Below are 21006 nucleotides of genomic sequence, written 5' to 3' on the forward strand. Positions count from 1 at the left end.
TCATATCTGTGATTTGAATCTTGAAACTTTTTTTCAGGGCGATCAGAAAATATTGGAGAGCAAAATGAGACATTTTCAAATATCCAAAGTACATTCCATCCTTTTAAATGTAAATGTAAACTCAACATTGATATTCTATTGAATGTGATTAGGAAGGTAAATGCAGATTCACTTCCTCATAATCAAGGATATCGTGAAGGTTCTTTTATTCTTACTCTATGACAGCAATTACTTCCGTATAATGTGTACCTGATTTGTGTTAAATGTGACAAATAAATCAATCAGTCAATGTGAGTGACATTTTATACAAACACATGACTACATCTTTTTCATTTATTTGCACTTTATATTTTGGGCGTGCTACATGTATCTGTCCAAGTGCCATCTTCTTTTGTTTGCAGTCATCGTCACAGCATATAACATGCATTAGAAAGTATAGCTACCAGTTAACATATTCTTCAACTAACACATCTAAATATGGCATATAAACCAGATAATTATACTTTATAACCCTTTGGTTCTTCCTGTTAGGAATATTAAGTTGTGGATGGAGCATACACTCACTGTCTTCAATACCAGATTCAAGTATTTTCCTTTTTATATTCTATTTGGTGAGCATCTGTAACATATCATTTAAGAGGATGAATTCAAATTCAATATTCTAGAGTCTGCAGAATCTGATCTTTCATCATAATCCTCCTCTGTATAAATGGATTGTTTGGTCACCATTGAACAGCCTTCATCTGCAATTGAAAGCCTGGGATCATTAGTAGGATGAGAAGGTAGGACTGGTGAGCTGCGAAAGATGCCAGCTGAAGCATTTGGGAAAGGGGTAAGATACTGGGATCTGAGCTGGTATTGCTGCTGAAGTGTCATGGTGTTCCACAGAGCCACATCATTTGATAAGAATGGGCTTGCCTGGTTTCTGCTCAAGGCGTTCCTCAGAACCAGTGGGTAACGAGGAGGTTGAGGAAACTGGTGTTGCAATGACATGGGCAAGGGGCTTGATATGACATTGGCAGGATCATTAGAGAACCTCAAGGATTCTGGGACCCTGAAGGCTGACCCAACCGACCATTTGGAGGAAGCAACAGGATAGGACCCAAAAGCATGTTCAAAAAATGTCTGCCCATTGGATGATACATTGAAGACATCAGGAGCTTCTGAAGATCTATCAGAGCGACTTGATAGTAGAATCTCAATGGCACCAACAAGGTCACCTCCACACCCTTTCAAAATCAGTTCAAGGACTGTCGGTTTGTGATTTGGGAAGATCTTCTTCAGCACTTCTATAGGAGGTCTGTTACCTTTCAAAGAAAAAGGAACTGGCACAGCTCCAGGTAGACCCTCCATCAGTATTTGGCTCTGATCCAGATTAAATTTGGAGCCTTCAGGTACTGTTTCCAGGTTGTTGCCACTCTTCTCAATGGGTAAGCGTTCCTCATCAGCCTCTGGCATTTCAGGGCTGTCGGCCATGTCTTTGACTATCTCTGGTGAATTTGTCGGTCCTGACACTTTTTCATTGTATGTTTCTGTGGTCTCATTTCCACTCTGGTCATCTAATCGTTCATCATTTATATCTAAGACAAAAAAGAAAGAAAGATTGGGCTGGTGGCAAGTCTATATCAGAACTTTGAACACAATAATCAGCTCTGTGATGTGCCAACACTAAAACCACAAGTATGAAATAGTCACTGCACTGAAATATTCTGATTTTTATTTAGAACTAACTAAAGTTTCTACAACTATTAAATATTCAGTTTTGGTTTCTTGAGCTGATTTACCAGTATGGTGTAGTTTACAGTGATACAACGTGGATTTTAAGGCATTGCTTCAATTCATTTTCATTTTCAATAAGTATTTGTTGATAAGACTACCAGATTATTGAAAAGAACTGATGACTTTGAGGTAGAGAAGAAGTATATATTCACAGTGGCATGTGATTAGTTTTAGATGCCCCAACTGGAGACTGGAGGAGGGGGTGGGGTTGCTGGGGAGAGGGAGAGAGAGAGAGAGACAGACAAACAGAGAGTCATATAGTTCTCCAGCATGGAAACAGTCCATTGTGTCCAACATTTCCATGCCAACTAAGAAACTCCTATTGCCTGCTTTCAGTTCATGTCCCTCTAAACCTTTCCTATTCAAATGTAATTGTCTTTGCTGCGCCCACTTCCTCTTGTTCTAAGTGTGAAGAAGGTGCCCCTCAGGTCCCTTTTATGTCTGTCCTTTCTCACTGTAACTCTTTGCCCTCTAGGTTTATATCGTCTTACCCAAAGAAAATGACTGACTACCTTACCTATACCCTCTTGATTTTATTAAACTTTAAGAGATTCACTCTTAGCTTTCTGTGCTACAGAGAGAAAGGTCAGGGCCTTTCTCATAATTCAAGCCTACCTGTCCCAGTAACATTCTCATTAATGTTTTCTGCATTCTTTTCAGCTTAATGATATATTTCCTGCTGCTGGGTGACCAAAATTGTACACACTACTCCATGTAGTTACACCTACATCTTGTACAGTTGTAACAGGACATCCTGCTCTTTTACATTCCCACCATCCTGAAAGAAGGGCAATTGTACAAGCCATTTAACCTTCCAGGCAGCATATCTTTGGCAAATGGGATGAAATTGACACATCTGAGGGAACACATGCAGTCAAAAGGAGAAAGTGTACACTCCACACTGAAAGCTCTGGATAATAGGATCAAACCTGGGTTGGTGGAGCTGGGAGGCAGCAGGACCATTTGCTGCACCAACTAAAGTCATAGTCTGCTATGGATATTGTGTCCTATTTTGCAATAGTGATCATATTGTGAGACTCAGTGCCCTGAAAAATAAAAACAAATGTATCAAAAACCTTCACCACCCTGTCTACCTGTGATGATACTTTATGAAACTATGTAAGTGTACCCCCATGCCTCTTTGTTCTACCACCCTCTCCAGGACTGTGCAAGTCCTGTACTGGATTAATCTATCACAGTGCAATACCACAACCTTGTGTGACTTAAATTCCATTCATGAGTCTGTGACCATTGTTACAAAGTGCCTATATTCTGTTGTAAGATGAGATATCATCCTTCACGGTCCCCTCCACCACAATCATCCACAACTTGTCACCATGAACTTGTGCTTCTACCTCAGAAGCAAACATCAATCTCAAAATGGCCAAGCGTCCTTTCTTCTGTGCATGGTAATCTTTCTTCAGTGGTAACTGAAGGCAATTACCTTCCAGGCTTAAACCTATATAAGACCTGAAATGTTGTGGAAAAATCGACAAAGATGACAAGGAAATGCTTGATTTTGAAGCAAAGAGTACATGCTACAGAAACCATAGAACCTAACAGGATGGTCACAAGACCTTCAGCCCCTGAGTCTCCCATTTACACTCATCCTACAATAGTCCCATATTTATTCTACCTACATCCTTGTAAATTCCCCCAACGTTGTACTGCTCAATTGCACCCTAGGGGTAACTTGCAGTAGCTGATTGACCAATTACCCTCATGTCTTTGGGAAATGGAAATAAATCAGAGCACTCAGGGGAAACCCATGTGATCGCAAAAATAAAATGTGAACTGAAGTTGGCAATCTACCTGCTGCCCTACTGTGCGGCTACAAAAACATATTTTATCTAAGCACGTGCCCTATCTAACATGATGACCTAATTTGAAGATGAGACCACTTGCCTTGAAGGACATGGAGATAAACAATGTTAAGTCCTGGAAGCCAAGTTATAAAAAAGTAAAAACACTTGCATTCATATAGCACCTTCCACTTCCTCTTCAAGCCATGTCTGTATTTTAGAGCCTATGAAATATTCATGAAGTATGAGCACTGTTGCAGCAAAAGACACAGTATTCCCCTGCTTGCTGCTATGCCCTCCCTCCCTTCCCACCTATTACCTCCTGCCTTTGGGACCATGCTCCTTCCCCCAACAATACCACTTATCTTTTTGTTCAGATGCCTGGTGACATATTTTCATTCCTTGATGAAGGTCTCAAGCCCAAAACATTAGTTATATAACTTTATCTTTGTATACTGTAAAAACTTCTCTGTGGATTGTCACCTTGTCGTGGTGGAGATGCTTGTGTGGTCCTGAGATCCCGAGAGCGATGCCATCTGGAATTATACCACCCGTGGTGGTAAGGTCAATGGTGGAACAGGTGGACGAGGTTACTCTGAACTCAACAGCCATGAAGGCAGATGAAGGCTGCAACAAATCCATCACCTCTAATCGTCGTGGTTTCCATGCCATTGGAATTAGTTTGTTGATTTGTGAAGTATCGTGTGCTTCTTGGAGAGCAACATTAAGTACACGTTAAACAAATACACGTTGAAACATCTTTGCTCTGTGGATCAACAGAACGAAGGCCATCATCCTCGACTATGAGGGATAGCCAGGATGACGACGATGACTCTATAAAGTACACTGACTGACCTGATGAGTTTCTCCAGCATTGTGTTTTTACACAATATCCATAGCAGACTTTGAATTTAGGTTGATACATTGATATAGCAAATGGTTCTGCTGCTTCCAGCTCCAACCACCCAAGTTTAATCCTGCCATTCAGAGCTTTAGTTTGGAGTGTACACTTTTTCCCTTAGACTGCATGAGTTCTCCCAGATGCTCCAATTTCAACCCACTTGTAAGTCTAAAATTTCCCATCTCGCAGGAGACTGATAGAGGTTCCATGAAATTCTTTAACTTTGTCTACTCTAAGGAAGACAGAGAGTTGCCACTTTGTCCAGCGCCCCTCACAGAAATGAAGCCCCAGCAAGGAATGAACCCGCGATCCCTGGTTTAATCACCGAGCTATCTAAGTTTGTGGGCATGTAAGAGAGGAATAGATCACAGTGAAATGAGTAGTTGACATAGATTTGAACGCCAGCATAAACCAGATAGGTTGGTTGGCCTATCTGCATGTAATGAAAATGAGAGAACATCAATGTAATAACGTTGAACATCAATGTTCAGTCATTAGATTTCTTACAGAATGTATCAGCCAGAGCAGAGTGAGGGGAATCAGTGGATGTAATATACAGTATTTGGATTTTCTGTAAATGGAATGTAAAGCACATAATGTTAGATGTTCCTTAGAATGGTTTGTTAAAAATTGGAATGAATAATTTATAATTGGATCTTCCATGACCTTAAGACTTCCTAAAACACATTATAACCAATGAAAAACATTAAAAATATGTATTACTAAGCAAAATTTGTAAACCAACCTTCTCTTATGTATACAAAATAAAAAGAGAAAATGCTGGTCAGGTCTCATCTGTGTGAAGAAAAGATAAGTTCAGGGTCATAGGTTCTGCACAAGAAATTCAGGTTGAATCATTCATGCAGTCGTTAGGCTGAAGCAGCCCCGTTAAACGTTAAGGTGATTAATCCAGGAACATTTTTATAGGAATTAAATTCAAACCCAGATGCCTCTATGGTTGAAAACTCAGTTTCTCATCATTGAACCATGCAAACCCCTCATGAGTCAGAATCAGAATCAGGTTTATTGTCATGAACATGTGTCACACAATTTGTTGTTTTCTTGCAGCAGTATTGTGCATGAGAGGTGCAAAACTGCAATAAATTGTGGTCCTGAAAATAGAATATTTTAAAATAAATATAAATAGGTAGATAGATAGATGGATGATAGAGAGAAAAGAGAAAACAGTGGCGTAGCTCTAAAATGCTCATTGCTCATTTAGAAATTTGACGGCTGAGGATAAGAAGCTGGTTTTGTAACATTGGGTGTGTATCTTCAGGCACCTGCACCTACTTCCTGATGGTAGCAAGGTGAAGGATGCTGAGGGTCCCTGATGATAGAGGCTGCTTTCTTGAGACACCGCTTCTCAAATATGTCCTTAATGGAGTGAAGACAAATGCCCATGTTGGCACTGGCCCTTGTTAAATCCCTCTGTAGACTTTTTAATCTTGTAATGAGTCAGAATGCTCTCCACAATAAACCTGTAGAAATTTGCAAGAGTCTTTGGTGACATACCTCCTCAAACCCCAATGAAATATAGTCACTGAGGAACATTCTTCATGATTGCATCAACATGACGGCTCCAAGATGGATCTTCAGAGATGTTGACACCCAGGAATTTGAAGTTCTTTACCCTCTCTGCTGCCGACTCCTTGATGAGGACTGGTTTGTGTTCTCCTGGTTTCACCTTCTTGAAGTCCATAATCAGTTCCTTAGTTCTGCTAATGTTGATTGCAAGGTTGTTGTTGTGTCATCACTTAACTAGCTGATCTAGTCACTCCTGTACATTTCCTCATTGCCATCTGTGATTCTGCTGATGTCCGTGGTGTAATTTGTAGATGCCATTTTAATTGTATGTATCCACACAGTCATGGGTGTAGAAAGACTAGAGCAGTGGGCAAAGCACACACCCTTGAGGTGTGCCTGCGCTGATTGTGAGTGAGGAGATGTCACTGATTCACATTTACTGTGGTTTTCTGATGATGAAGTCAAGGATCCAGTTGCAGGGGGAGCTTCAGAAGTCCAGATTTTGAAGCTTGTTTACCAGTACTGAGGGGATGATCAGTGGCATAGCTGGTTGGGAGGGTGGGGTGCAGGGAGATCTACTGCTCCCCCTGAGCATATTCTTCATAAGTGCTGCCTTTGTGAACTGTGTGCTCACTGCTCAGTCTCCTGTATGTGCTTGCGGGAGTTGGGGTGAGAATGAAGAACTGCACATACACACCCATCCACTCGCTTGAAATGTGCTCCAAGGCATGGTCGGCACACCCTCGCTCAGTAAGTTTAAAAAATCAACAATGTTAAATGTTGCAATGAACTGAGGACAAACTGTTTTATTTGCCCCCAAATGAACTCTTTGCTTTATTCAATAACTTTTGCCCCACATGGCCTTGTTTATTTATGCATGCAGCCCAGCTGAACCCCTAAAAGGGGCTTCCAGCTTGACAGAATCCTCAGTGCCAGTCAACAGGAGGTCCTGGAGTCCATGGGTTGTGCATGGGGCACAGTCCCAGCTCCACTCAACGAGGCACACGTTGGGTACATTGGTGACACTGCTACAGGCTAGGACCAACCATGGCCCTGATCTGTGCTGTCTTACTGTGTCCCTGCTCATTTTCGGATAAAGATATAATCAGGAAGAGGCACGAGGATCAACAGCTCCTATTATCCATTGCAAAACTGATATCAGTCTCAGCACGAACCGGATTTTTTCTAATTTATATAATCACTTACAGAATTAGGCTTCTCTCAGTTTTGAAGGCATTCCTCTTTGCTTCCCAATGCATTTCTCCGTGTTTCATTTGAGTTAAGATTATTATTCATTTCACAAAAATGTTGTGCACACTGTAAGACCATGAAGACACCTGTGGTTTTTGCTTTCCCTTCATTTATTCACAATTCATGTATGTTTAAGTATGGAACTAATTTCAGTTTATCTCTTGTGGAAATTTGTTGACTTTACTTGCATTCCAACAGACTCTGGAGAGGTATTGTAACCCCCTTCCCCACCCTGATACCACCAAGAAAATCAGTGTGGCCCACCATTCAACCACTGACCCACCATATGGTAAATGTCATGGCGCTTATTTTATGTGCCTGCTCCCCCTAACGTTAGAACCTGGTGACACCCCTGGGGATGATGGTGTTGAAAGCAGAGCTGGAATCAATGAAAAGCAGCCTGTTGTACATATTGCTGTTGTCCAGGTTATCCAGGGCTGAGTGAAGAGTCAATGAGATTACATCTGCTGTGGAACAATTGTGGTGGTAGACAAATTGCACTGAGTACAAATCTTTTCTTAGGTGTTAGTCAATTCTGACCAATCTCTCAAAGTATTTCATTGTAATAGATATGGGTGTGAATGAGAGATAATCATTAAGGCAGCTTTTCCTGCTCTTCTTTGGCACTGAAATGATTGCTGTTTTTGAAGCAGGTTGGAACCATCATCTGCAGTAATGAGAGGTTGAAAATGTCCGTGACCACACCAGCTAGTTGGGTGGCACATATTTCCACTACCCTGCCACCATTAGGAAAACTAGACAGCCCCCTAGGGTGTAGGCCTCAGAAGGGCGCAGTTGAAGAGAGCAAATTGTGCCCCAGGGAGGCCGAGAGGAGGGTCCAGAGTCAACGTTGGGAGCTCCAGTCGCCAGAGCCGAGAGCTCCAGTCGCCAGAGCTGGGAGCTCCTGATGCCTGACTCCGAACCTCCCTCTGTCCCCTTGGCCTACCACACATGCACACCAGATTCCATATACAAGTGAGGTAGTAGGTCAAGGGGAGGGTTTGGAGTCAGTGTCAGAAGCTCCAATGTGCACCTTTAGGTCAAAGGGAGTCTTATGTAAGCGTAAATGTGTACTTAGCTGTTTGAATAAGTTAGATATTTACATTTATTATTCTAAAATTGGTATGAGCAATTTATTAACACTTAATCAAGAAAAGTCAGTCAATCCATGACTCGCCCCTTTTTAGAGGATCACGAGAACAGGAATCAAGCAGATTTAAGACCAAGATTGTTAAAGGTAGCTCAGGACAGCTACTTGCTGGTTTCTAATAGCGGAATAACTATCAATATTCATAGATGAAAAATAAATATATAAAATTTTCAAAGAAATCAAATCAGCAATTAATTCATGTTATTTTGTGCCATTATATTAATGATTTTGTTTATCCTAGTTATCAAAGTTTTATAAAACATGAGAACTTCAAAAGGCAAACTAAGAAAAGTATTCTTGAATTTCCGTGTGTAAGACCTTATTGAAATTATATAGTTACATTTTTCTCAGGGTTCTCTATCAATGAATTGCAAGTTCTCTCAGTTGTTGTTGTGTAATCAGAGATACTGTCCTCCCAGGCAGTTCTTAAAGAGACATACAACCAACGTTATTATTGCTATAGTCGATACTGTCTCACAGTGGTGCAATTAATAGAGCAACTACCTCACAACTCCAGCGATCTAGCTTCTGCCCTGAATTCTAGCCCTGTCAGTGGGCAGTTTGCACATTGTCCGTGTGGCCATGTGAGCTTCCTTCCTCTGGATGCTTCAATTTCCTCTCGAATCTCAGACGTGGGCAGGTAGATTATTGGCCATTGCTGTAGTGTGTAAGTGAGTTATAGAATCTGGGTGGCAATGATAGAAATGTTCACCATATATACACATATATTTGAACTTTATTTAACTGATTGATTATTCCAAATTCGTCAGGTGGAATACTTGTTGTGGTTCTGGACATGTGGAAGCTCCTGCACAGTCTGAGTTTTCAGATCACAGTATAGAACATTTACCCTCTCAGCAATCAAAATGTAAAGCTCTCAATTTAACTTATCTGATCTGTTTTACTTTTATTTCTTCTGAAGTCTTTGAACTGCCCTTCTAATGAATTTCTCTATTCAAAGTATTGAGAGCTGATCTCTTTGGTCTGTGCATTGACACTGATGGGCTGGTCTTGATATGATTTATTTTTGGTATATGTACCATACTATTAGCTCAGGTGTCACAGGAAAAGAACATTGATAGCCTCTCTGTGCAGAAGAGACTTCTGTAGACTGACCAAGATGGACGATACTTTTTTGAGAACTGTGCTCTGTTTGCAACACTGAAGGAGAGTGCTTCTCATATAAACAAAATGAAAAATAAACTGAAATAGAACAGACCATTATTGATTGCATTCCCACCACAATTATTTCATTGACCATTTGAGAATATTCCTCATTTTTTTCCTCCACTGAATGGACCAGATTTATTCAGAAAAATGCTTGAGCCCAAAGAAAAATATTTTAGTAAACCAGAAAATATATAATGTAAACATCCAAAAACCCTACACACATTTCTCCTTCAACTCTCTAAATAAATTAAGCTTGCTGAAAATTACACCAGTAGTGCACATTTCAGGCCATGCAACGTCACCCCACATATTCTTCAGATTTAAACTCCATAAACTCATCAACAGAACAACATGGAACAAAGGTCATTTTTGCCTTTTCTTCTTGAGGATCCCAACAAACTTTCACAGGAGATGAGATGGGATAGCAAGGTAAATAAATAAAATAGCTAGTTCTCATTTTTATGGTTTGTCACTTTGCCAATCTAAATATTTTCTTGAAAGTTGTACCCATGATTTTGGTACCATTAATAACATAAGAAGTTTACATATGCATTCAATATCCTGATGATTAAAACAGTACAAAAATATACTGCAATGACCAGGGAGGGACTCTGGGCCACACCTGTTTCTAGCCTATCAGAAATTCTACAAGTACTATTTTAAACCAGCTTTAATTTGATTCCATTTTCAACCTTATCCTGAATCTCCCTGTGTTGGATTTATTTTTCAGGATTGAATAACGGAAACTTAAGTCAATAAACTGTATTTGTAATGTATTTTACGCAGTCAAGATTTTGTTTTAATATTTCTAAATCTTTACTATGATTATAATTAAAAAATGTTAAAGGCAGGTCTGATAAAAGTTGTGAAATGGGTATAAACACATCTGTTGATGTGATACAATGCACCTCATGCATTCACCACAAAGTAACACATCAAAAACTTTTCAATCAAATGGAAACAAAATTCTTCTAATTACTGCTACTTCATACTACTGCTACTATCTAAGTCTAATCTTTAACTAGCTTTAACATGCTGTTGAAAAAAAAATCACAGATCTGATGGGCAGAAGATGTTTCAGTGGTTATCAAAATGTCCCCCTAAACTTGCATCCACCGTAAGTATTCCCTATGCCATCAGTGCTCTGTGATTAGTAAGGGATTGCTTAAGGTGGTATGTGAGTGGAAACAAAAATTTGAAAAGCACTGTTTTAATTGTACTTAATTGACTTGTTATGTGCACGGTTTCATAACTCCAAAGGAAATGGATCAATGACAATTTTTCTCAAGCAAAATATTTCAGTAATAATTGGGTCTAGAGCAGTGTTTCTCAACTTTCCTTCCCACTCATGTACCACCATAAGCAATCCCACAGAGCACTTATGGCATAGGGATTGCTTAAGGTGGAATCTGAGTCTGGGGTGCAGATTGAAAACCACTGTGTTAGATGGACAACAGTCCTGTTTGATGTACCTGTATAAAAAAGCAGTGCTTGTTCAAATGCAGAAGTTGAAACAGAGGATGTAAAGAAGAAAAAAAGAACCTCAAAAATCAAGAACCACTAATACCATCACCCTGCCCCTGTAACCTATGTGAAAGGAACTTTAGAGCCCAGCTTCGTCAAAGACTAGGTGTTGAGAATAAGTTAGGATCAACAACTTACCTACATGCATTCATACACTTCAAAAATGATTCCTGTTCCACCACCTATGGGCCCTCCAAGAATTTATTTTCTCTCTTCTTTCTCACGTATAAACTGCCCCATCATTCACATGCTTGGGGCCAGCCAGTATTCGTGTATTCGTTGATTGCATTTATTTCTATTTTCCTTGATTTATCATACGCTACATGTGAGGATGAGTCAGAATTTTATTTTAGTTATCATCAAGAAGTCTTTATTCTCACCACAAAGCCCATGGTCATTAATTCCATCTCACTGGTGTCACTAGGAGGGTGTGGGGGTTGCGGACTGCTCTGGTTGACATCATCAGAGGGGATGACACGAAAAGGACTGTCTATAAACGTTTTGTGCAGTCTTTCACCAGAAATGTATTATTTTTTTCATTTAAAAATTTCCTGTCATTAGTTATAACAACAAAAACACCTTTCTTAAACCCACCTTAAATGTATCAATATACCTATAAAGCTAAAATTCTATCCTAATTTACTTTATGAACCTTCTAATGTGCTCTGGTCACAGCTGTCATTATTACCCAATTGCAATGACGCTTCAAATCCCGGGGTTTTGTCTGCACGTGCTACAAGCTCATGGTGTTTTCGTTGCTGCTGGTTTTGTTATAGTCACTGCTTTTGTCAAATTTTTTGATATTTTAGCTACAATATTGTGGTAATTAGTATTTGTGAACCTATATCAGTAACCTTTTTTGAGAATGAAGTGGAAATTAAAGGAAGAGAAGGAGACAAATCAAAAGATGGTTTCCACTCAATTACTAATGTAAAAGATGTTACAAAACAATTTTGTTGTTAATGTTCATACAATCTATTACATTTAAGCAATTTACAACTATATTTACACATACTATTCTATATTTTTTTCAAATATTGCTAATTTGTCTTTTTTATTTAAAGGTGCAATTTTAACTTTGCTAGCCGTTTATCTGACTACTATTGCCATTACATTCAGTGATATACGGGAATTACAATTTACAAGTAACATTTAGTACAAAAAAATACTAAGGATTCTGCATGGTCTGGTATGGAGGGGGTGGGGGGTGGGGTTGGAGTGGAAGTAACGCCATGAATTACCGCACTGAGTGACACTAACCCTAGTGACACCACTGTTCCATCTCTATCCCTAACCACTGTCTCAGGTTGATCTATCATTTGCAGTATTAACATTCAAAGATGTCTTAATAGTATTTTAACCCATATTTTACCTTACACTAAGCCAGCTTTTGATGACTTGATGAACCTGCATTTTCTCCGCAAAACCCATTTTCTTGTGATAAGACCACTCAATTGTTTTCTTTTCAAGGTTGCATTTCCAAACTCAAAGAGATGTAAACAATGTTAGTGTTTTCTTTGCCTTAACTTGCTCTATAGCTACCACAAGCCAATGACCTAGATTATTAATTTCAACAATGAGCTAAAAAGAATTTAAAATTGATATGAGATTTTATATTTGTTTAATTTTATTAAAATAAATATTTTTTTATTAACTAATTATACTTTGTGATCGGTTTTAATATTTTGAATTCAGTAGAGCAAGTGGTCTTGTAAATGCAGAACTTTGTTCCAGAGTACACTATATGTTCTCATCATTATCAGCCACATTTCTTGGATTTTGGTCACATAATTCTAATGATAGTTCAATATCACATTAATAAGTTATTTTAATCAGCTTTTATATTTCCTTGACATTAATGACACAATCTTTAACCATCTCTGACAACTTGGAGGGCAATTGAAACAAAATACACTGGATAACTTTTAGGCTGAATTTTGTGGCAAAGTACCAGAAAGACAAGCAAGCTTTGCTTTCACCAGTATTTTAGACTGTGGAACAAAAAAAAACATTCTATTTGGAGAAGTGGGGAGTGAAGTGTAGAGAAATATCTTTTTGTACTTTACATTCACACAAATTGAAGATAAATGTACATCTTTTATGAGCGAGCAAAATCTTTTGGCAGAGAAAAAAAGAGGATTTTATTGGAAAATAAATGAAGAATATTAAAAGATAAATTAAAGGTGAAAACATTTATTGAATGTGAGAAAATAAATATTGTCTTATTGGGAGATGGAAGTTTTCAACCCTTTTGGGTTTGACACAAAAGTTACATACAGTCTTAAGCAGTAGATCTTACACTTCTGAGAAATACCTGGGGAATTATATTGGTATATTGCAATCCAATCTTATATTTTACACTGGGTGGGTTAAATTTGATAATGTTCTTTGAGACTTTGACTATTTTAAGGACAATACTGCACAATATTTTTTTCTAAAAACTGTCAACTAAAGATTCAGATTATAAAATGTGATGGTCATTAACACAATGCAGTCATGTAGATAGTTTACTTCCAAGTAAAAAGGAAAATTGCACAAAAATGGAGCTTTTATTACTAACTAATTTTAGTAAACTTAACATCTATACTTCAACAGGTACATTGGAAGAAATAACTTTGCTGGATCAGCATTTGTCAGTCAATTAATTGAATTGCCAGATTTTAATAAACTTAAATTAATATTGGCTCATGGCATGTTATCACTGTGCTAATGTTTTCTTGATCTTTTGTCTCATAATCTAGAATAGAACAATAATTTTTTAACTGAGTAGTTACAAAGCAAAAGATTGAAAAGAGAGGGGCTCCTTTGCTCAGAAAGGTAAATGTTCTAAAGTGTGAAAATATTATATTTAACTCAACCAGCCAAGGTCACAAAGGGAATGCAATACTCTGGATCAGATCAAATGATCCAGTCATTTCTTAGTTTGATGAAAGAGGGTCTTTTGGTTTTAGTTAATGGATACTCCTGAGAATTATAATAACCAGTTTTATGTGTTTAACTAGGATTTCAATATAGCCGTGTGTAAATCTTTTAAAGTAGAAGATGAAATTCCTCAGTATGTCATTGCTGAGTTCAGAAAAGAGCCTCCTTTCAAACAGATGGTGGGCCTTTCTTTAAAACAACACAGATTTTTTTGCAGTTTAAACTGTTCATTTTTGTATTTTATGTGCTGATTAAAAAGGTGGAAGAGAAAGATCAGTTTTATGATCAAAGCAGTCTTCACATATTAATTTAATTTTATTTCTTCCTTTGATTTTATGCATTGGGTGGATATTCCAACTACCTCTCTGGAAGTAACTGAAAGTGAGATCTCTCACAATGTTTCTAAGTATTATGATTCTTTGACTGTATACATGGATGCCTTCATTTTCCAGTGGATTTTTAACATGCTTTACATTGGCTGTCTCAACCTTGATGAGAGGTTTACATCCTGATAATTATCTTGTTTGTTTTAATTTTATCTGAGTTATTAAAATTACTGAGAGTTTCATATTGATGCGAATGTTTGTAATTCGATGCTTATTCTAATTATAAAGTAGAGTTAGTTTAATCTCAAAATGGAATACATTTTTAAGAAATAGGAACAACCGAGCCACAAACTAAACGTGTCAAATGTTGGATAGCTTGAACAGAACCATGAATCGCGGTTGATCGAGTTTCCCATCAAGAAGTGTTTTGCTTTTCCTACGTTTCTACTTAAACAAGTGAACATGTGAAAGTCTGATAGTATTAAAAATTTTGAAAAGTGTTGGATGTTTCAACCCAGATTAATAAGGAAATATTGTTTGAACGAAATAGTTTTTTTAAAAAAGTAAACTCGAGCTGAAAATTTACTTAGCGATCATATTTGATTCTCAAACTAAATTTCCAGACTATTTTTCAACATGCAATATAAATGAACGAAGTAATATTCTGAATGGGAGAAGGTCGCTGAGGAATAGAACTCGGAGGTTCATTGATGTTTGAGAGAGGAAAATGTAAGCGTGTGAAGTTAATAAGCATTATTAACCATTAAAAAAAAACCCAGCCTATTAATTCTGGATAAATTCCTTGTGACCTTGACTTTTTTTTTCTAGGGAAGGCAACATTTATGAATAAGTGCGGAAACGCCATGGCCCTTGTGATTGATAAGGTTTGGGTTCTTTCTATTTAAAGCTGTTAAGAGAAATGCTGACGACAGACCAAGTCGCACGACATCAATGCAGATATAATTGTATTTCCACACAACTCGCCTATTCCTCGGTAACGTTTCAGTATTGCCTGACCTTTTTTGAAGAAGTTATTGTTATCCTATTTCGATTGAATTTGCACTCGTTTGATTGCGGTAATTTGTTAAGAGTCTTGCAATAAAAGCGCCATTATTAATCATCCGTTCAAATCCAATACTTGCCAAACGTCTCATTTGTTCTCACACCGAGGTGCTTAAGTCTGCCGGTTGTAATCGGACCAGAGTTTCATTTTTAAGTGCTTTTTGGAGCAATCAATAAATCTTTCACCTCCATAATAAATTCACACGTCTTTATTTGTGCTTCAATAAATAAACATTTATATGTACGGTATTTATAACCCCATTCAACTAATCAGTGCATTGCTAAGAAGTGAACCGTTTATTTATTTATATCAAAATTAAATGTTGCAAATTCCGCTGCAAATTCAAAGATTTCGTCTGACCTAAATTATGCTATTACAAATATCTCTCTCCCCGTTAGATATCTGGGATAAAATTTGTCAGAGAATCTCCGTTTGTAAGTTTCATTTTCTAATAATATAATGGAACTAAGGTTGAAGAATAAAGTTAATTAGCTTAATCTTAATCGTTGGACTCATTCTCAGAGCTGCAAATATAGTACCCGGGAAAACATAATTGAACAAATCTAAATGTATATTCGCAAACCAACTATAATGTAGACCCGGTTACCAACTATGATTGCCATAAGTTGGCCATCAAAGACTACCATAAGCGTCTTTAAAACGTGTGTTCCATCGTGCTGTTGATGAGAAAGTTTAATTAAAAGATTACGAAATAAAATTAGTTTACATTGATATACAGATACTGCCAGATTACGATCGCTAAACAGCGATGCCGAGAAAAAGAAAACAACATTGCTGGAATCCTACCGCCTCACTTGCTTTATATTTCTAAAGTACAATACACACGATTGGCTAAACGAGAAATTCCCATTTACTAGCCAACAGATTCCAACGATTGTTACACGTGTATTTCTATTCTATCCCGAGGAATTTAAAAAAAAGATATCACACCTTGAGTAAAGAAAGCACAATCTTCGGGAGTCACACTACAATTGAGAAGGGGGGGCGGGGGGGGGGGCGGTGGACATGGATGGGGAGGGGGTGAGGGTGGGTGGGAGGGAATGGGGATGGAGTGGATAGAGGAAAATCTTATCAACGAAACCGCTCTTAACATCTTCCGTTTAGTATTTAGTGTTCGAAATCTATCAGTCTGGTTCTTGACAGTCAATACAGATTTTTTTTTAAAGCTGTTATATAAAATTATATCTGAAATATCCCAGAAAGTCGTCAAATTATTGCAATAATGACAATTTAATGAAAATAGTTAAATTAGTGACAGACCCGTTCGGGGGAAAAGCATGATCACTCTCTCCAAATTAAACCGGTTAATGAAAAACATTAAAAATGTTTCTAATATTAGAATGGTTTTTTTTTTCTTGCGTAAATAAAACTTACTAATAAATAAATGTATAAATATAATAAATGAACGAGCTTTAAATAAATTGGATGAATATGGTGGATTAATTGATAATGAACAATAAAATTAAATACAAAATTCTAACAAAATGTCATTGAAACGTCAAATGGAGTATTGGGACGGTTTTTCTATTCGTTGCATGATGAATATAATTCAGCATTTATATAAGAAATCAGCTAACAATCAACCACGCAGTTGAATGGTGAAAGGATTAACAATTTGGGAAAAATGTGAAATCGCTATGTTCAATACAGATTTTTTTTGTTGGAAACAAGAATCCGGCCTCTACCTCCAAGTAAACGATCGGGACAAGCAGTGTTCCACTCGGTTAACATAATGACATTTTAAAGGTAACTTTTTTTGTTAATTACCATTGAACGATCATTTAAAATAATTATATTGCTGCATTATCTTGTGTTTAGAATTTTCTTCTGTGTTGTTGCCCTGTCCACATTGCTACGTGCTAAGGAGATTGTGGGGTCAGGCTCAAATATCAATGCCCGGTTAAAATGGAAATCAATTGAATCAAGTTTTTTTTAATACCAAATGTGTAGTGACTATTGTATCCTGGGAAATACGGTGGTCAGTCGCCACACAACGTCCCACAAACAGCAGAGATGATCTGTTTCGGTGGATAATAAATACTTTGCACTACATTTGGGCGAACAACAACGAAAAACAGACCAAGTGCTGTAAATCTGGAATATAAACACAATATGATGTGTTTCCAGCATACTCCGATTTAATGATCTGAGAGAACATCTCGCCTTTTCCAGTTTCTTCCGCCTGAATTGGGCTGCCAATTAAGGAAAGCCGCTGTTGTTATCTCTGGTCTGATCCACCCCCCCCCCCCCAGATTTTGAGTTTAATATTTCAGAATTGGCTCTAACCACTCAAATGTCCCTCAGTTGGCTTATCTCTCCACTTTAATTAACTTTTCCCTGACCATCCCCGTGTCGCCAAACAACAGAAACAAAAATAATGGCAATTAGATTTTCCCCCCAATTATTTCATCTACACTAAATTCGCAACCAATTATTTTATATTTCTGCAGTGACGTTTCGTTATTATCTTTAAGAATATTTTGGTACAAATATAATAGTCTGAACACTGAATAACGCAGTATTTTTCAGTGCCAGTCCCATCCAACTTCAACAGCTCCGGTTAATGACGAGCGTGAAGCAACGCTGGTTCAAAAAAAAAACGCTCATCCAGTAGTTCTGAAAGCTTTGCATGGAGATTGATCCTCGTATTAACGCCGTGATCATAACCCCGTGCAAATATGGACCCTTCAGTTTCAGCCTAGTCCACACCAAATCCTTTACAAATTCATGGTCTGTGTCAGCTCCATAATTCCGTGTAATGTCGCTCCTACGCCATGACCTGCATCGGCGTGCACTAAAAGCATCTATTATTTTAAATTTCAGTTTTAACTTCGTGCATGATGTTTAGAAGGGTTCGACATTACGTGAATACATGTTAAAACCCAATGTCCGCCCGGAAAGGGCGCGGTCATGTCTCCAGTTTAACTTAGACCGGACCCAAGCCAAACTTGGTGTTTGCACTTGTCCGCAGGCTCTTCCAACTTCGCCTGAGCTTGGTCATTTTAATATTAATTAATACAATAATACATTAATTTATAAAAATATCTGTTTTGTTTAAAAGTCAAATTATTGAATAATTTAAGATATTATCCGTGTAAATAAGTGGCAGTTGTCAAAAGAAAGCTACTGAATTACTTATTATTTACTGTCCGTTTCTCTGATTTGTTTCTAAGTTTTCCTTTTACAAACGTCAAGGATTGGGCAGAAAACGCCCCGATTCCTTATCTCTGCCACCAGTCTTGCCTGGGTTTTGTAAGTAGCAGGACAGAGTGTAACCATCGCCAAGACGCCTATATAAAGAGTTGAGTAACTGCAGCCAAATCATCCATCAGAATCGGCAGAAATAACGACGTTCCCTTTAATGAATTAACTCATTTGCACCTGATCCCTAACTTTAATATTACTAATGAAATACGTCGGTGGGAGTTTATTTGCTTGTTTTAGTGTGGGCAAAATCTTTCCCATGATAAGCTAACATTTGTACATGGCATGATTCCAGTCGAAATTTCCCACGATTCTGCAGATCATTTTGGAAGGGGCCAGGGATTTCCATGTATCCTGGTGAGCAGAATAATCGAGCAGACATGAAAACCCACACAGCACCAGAATTAACGAGATTTTGTTGGCAAAGACTGATTCAGAGAAAGAATAAAAATGCGGGTGAAATCTGCAGGAATTGTGTGGAAAACAGGCATTTTATGTTTCTATCCGAGTTATTCCCTGACACAACCGTGACCATTAAAATGCAAGGAATTGTAAATTCAGCCCAAGCACCCGAGATGGCCCGACCAAATATTGTGAGCAATATTTGGAAAACAAAACACCGCGGCTTCAAAAACCTGAAATATAACTAGGAAATTCTGGAAACACTCTGCGGGTCAAACTGTATCTGTGGATAGAAAATTCGTTAAAGTTTCAGTCGCAACCCTTGATAATGTAAAACATTGGTTTTGTTTGCACAGATGTTGTCTGGCCTGCAACATTTTGTATTATCAATGGTGGAAATAGAAGTTCCCGAATAGCACCCCAACAAGCAGAGAAATCTTCCTTCTATTATTTGTAAAATAAATTGAATGGTTTGCGAGTCCGAAATAAGTGTTTAATAATAATTCATTTACTCTTCAGCAGGTTAAATTGACAAATGTATTTGTCGCGGGGTATTTCAGTTCTGTATTTGACCAACATTAGACTGCATCTCTTTTGATACCCTGGATACCAAGGTATCCTGCACTTCGGGCTTGTAATCAAATTTGATCAATCTAGATTGCGGCAAACCCCATCGGTGTTAGAAAGCATAAATGTTTCAACTTGTATACGTTTCGACCGTAGGTTCAACTCCCTTGAGAAATCTTTAGTGACAAAGTAGCCGGATATATGTGCTTATACGTGGAAAACTCACTTCTAGTTTCCATCACTGATAAAGATCTCAAAGTCTCGCCTGGAAAGTTTTGTTTTCAACCCAATCTGTCGTCAAAATTTCCACATATTTTATTTTAACAATATCTATTTATCTTTGAGAAGGCGATGCCGCCCGTCACGTTAAGATTTGATTTTATTCTGATGAGCAAATAGGCCGGTCAGAAGTGCAAATGAAATTACGTATTACTATCGGGCATGATCTCCATGTAAAGTACTGGTCACATCTCCACGCACTCTACCGACTGTCCCATTCTAACTCTACGGTATGTTCTGGGGCAAAAGAGTCAGTGTCTAAAGTTGGAAAAGGTGAAAGGAATCATTATTTTTAAGGGAGCAGAAAATAGATTTTAAAGTGGTGTTGGTTTCGATTGGTGTCCTCTCTTAAGGGTTGCAGTCCGTTTGCTTACCAGCCCGAGGCTCCTGGAGACTGTGCGGCTGCTCGGGCTCCCAGCGCAGCGCCGACTCGGCGCCTTTGGCATGAAGGTGTCGGGGTTCCGCGGTGCCAGGAGCACCCGCCAAGCCCTGCACGGCTCGGATACTGTCCGGAATGAGGCTCCCGATGCACTCGTTGGCCTGCTGCCTCCGGAGGGCCACCTGTGCTGCCATCACCCGCTGCCTCTCGATAATCAGGATACATTTCTCGCAGGTACAGTCCTTGAAGCGGCAGTAGCGCTTGTGTCCCTTCAGCCAGGATAGGACGCCGTGGTTCCGGCAGCGGGCGCACTTGGGGGTCCTCTGGAGAGGAGGCCGTGGCTGGGACACCGGGCCCGCCATGTACATGTAGGGAGATCCGTAGGTATTCATTTTTCACATGGGCCAGGTGCCTGGAGCAGGAAGGTCGCTTCCTTGCAGCCGCCTGGTTGCTTAGGAGTAAACCCCAGCTTGGGGAACGGGAGAGATCAACAGCATCAAGGGGAAGGAATCGACGGAGCCGCTGTCTTTTTAGATTACTTGGAAGAGACCGCGATCACTTCTGGATCGATGCTGTTCCAGCGACATCGGACGTCCCAAGCGTTTACATCAGCCGTGAGGATCTCGTTCATTGAAAAGACGCTGGCGCGGAGGGGAGGCTGAGCGCAGGAATCGCTGCGGTTCAGTCCGCCCTCGTTCCTGCGGGGAACTGGGGCCAATGGGCCAGATCAAAGTGGTGT

General features: G+C 38.8%; 1 protein-coding gene across 1 annotated transcript; it reads right to left on the reverse strand.

The window, feature by feature from the left end:
* Positions 1-407: 407 nt before the first annotated feature.
* dmrt3a (doublesex and mab-3 related transcription factor 3a) lies at positions 408-20707 on the reverse strand. Its single transcript, XM_069886960.1, has 2 exons — positions 20284-20707; positions 408-1580 (listed from the first exon to the last, which is right to left on the reverse strand). Exons 1-2 carry the CDS (start codon positions 20657-20659, stop codon positions 634-636), a joined length of 1323 nt encoding a protein of 440 aa, XP_069743061.1. The 5' UTR covers positions 20660-20707; the 3' UTR covers positions 408-633.
* Positions 20708-21006: the final 299 nt, after the last annotated feature.

The sequence above is a fragment of the Narcine bancroftii genome, chromosome 1 (genome assembly GCF_036971445.1).
Source record: "Narcine bancroftii isolate sNarBan1 chromosome 1, sNarBan1.hap1, whole genome shotgun sequence".
Lineage (NCBI taxonomy): Eukaryota > Metazoa > Chordata > Chondrichthyes > Torpediniformes > Narcinidae > Narcine > Narcine bancroftii.

Coding starts and splice junctions, on each gene's coding strand:
- dmrt3a (XM_069886960.1), bottom strand. CDS start 20,659: ATGAATACCTACGGATCTCCCTACATGTACATGGCGGGCCCGGTGTCC. Junction 1,581..20,283: donor GGAGCCCGAGCAGCCGCACA/GTCTCCAGGAGC, acceptor TTTTTGTCTTAG/ATATAAATGATGAACGATTA.